We start from the raw sequence: 615 nt of genomic DNA, 5'->3' as shown, positions 1-615 counted from the left end.
TTGCAAAATCATTTGTAACATTTCAACGTTGTTGGTTTTGGCAGAAGTTTGTGTTGCTACTTCAGACCCTATGGGGGATTTGGTGGAAAGAAAAGAGTTATCAATGCTGCCATTGAACAATGCAATAGAAATTATTGCAATGGAGCAAACAGCAGCAGCTACGGCTATAAAAATATAGAGTGATTTGAAGGAAAAGGTTTTTGTTTTAGTTGAATTTAGTAAAGGTTCAGTAGAAGTTGCCATGGTTGATGACTTGAATGAGCTACAAATAAAACTTAAAGCTCTTAAATAGATAGAATGGGATAAGAAACGAATGTCTCACAAATTACACTTTCAGGTGTAGCTTTCAAAGCGTTTTCGAAACAGGTATACATGCATACATACACATACAATTACAAGCAAATTGTATTTATGTGATGATCTCAATTAGGATTAGATTTTGTACGCATGCGAAAGAGATCTCGTTATATTTTACGTTCTTACAATGCTACTATATATCTAATATATGATATGACATTTGGACCCAACACAACCCCTAAAGTTAGCTTATAAGGGGAGAATTGTTTAAGTTCATATATGCACACCGACAGTCCAATCTGAACCAATATGGGATTT

At 34.3% G+C, this 615-nt stretch overlaps 1 protein-coding gene across 1 annotated transcript in view; it reads right to left on the bottom strand.

Annotated features, from left to right (window-relative positions):
* Window positions 1-271, bottom strand: part of LOC107859557 (pectinesterase) — a gene marked incomplete in the record, with an annotated part of 17,024 nt that extends 16,753 nt beyond the window's left edge. The window contains 1 exon segment of the mRNA XM_047407045.1: window positions 1-271. Within this exon segment, the coding sequence (XP_047263001.1) occupies window positions 1-243 (243 nt within the window).
* Window positions 272-615: the final 344 nt, after the last annotated feature.

Source organism: Capsicum annuum, chromosome 2 (genome assembly GCF_002878395.1).
Source record: "Capsicum annuum cultivar UCD-10X-F1 chromosome 2, UCD10Xv1.1, whole genome shotgun sequence".
Classification (NCBI taxonomy): domain Eukaryota; kingdom Viridiplantae; phylum Streptophyta; class Magnoliopsida; order Solanales; family Solanaceae; genus Capsicum; species Capsicum annuum.
The sequence above is the reverse complement of the archived record's forward strand: the minus strand, read 5'-3'. Positions and strand labels throughout refer to the sequence as shown.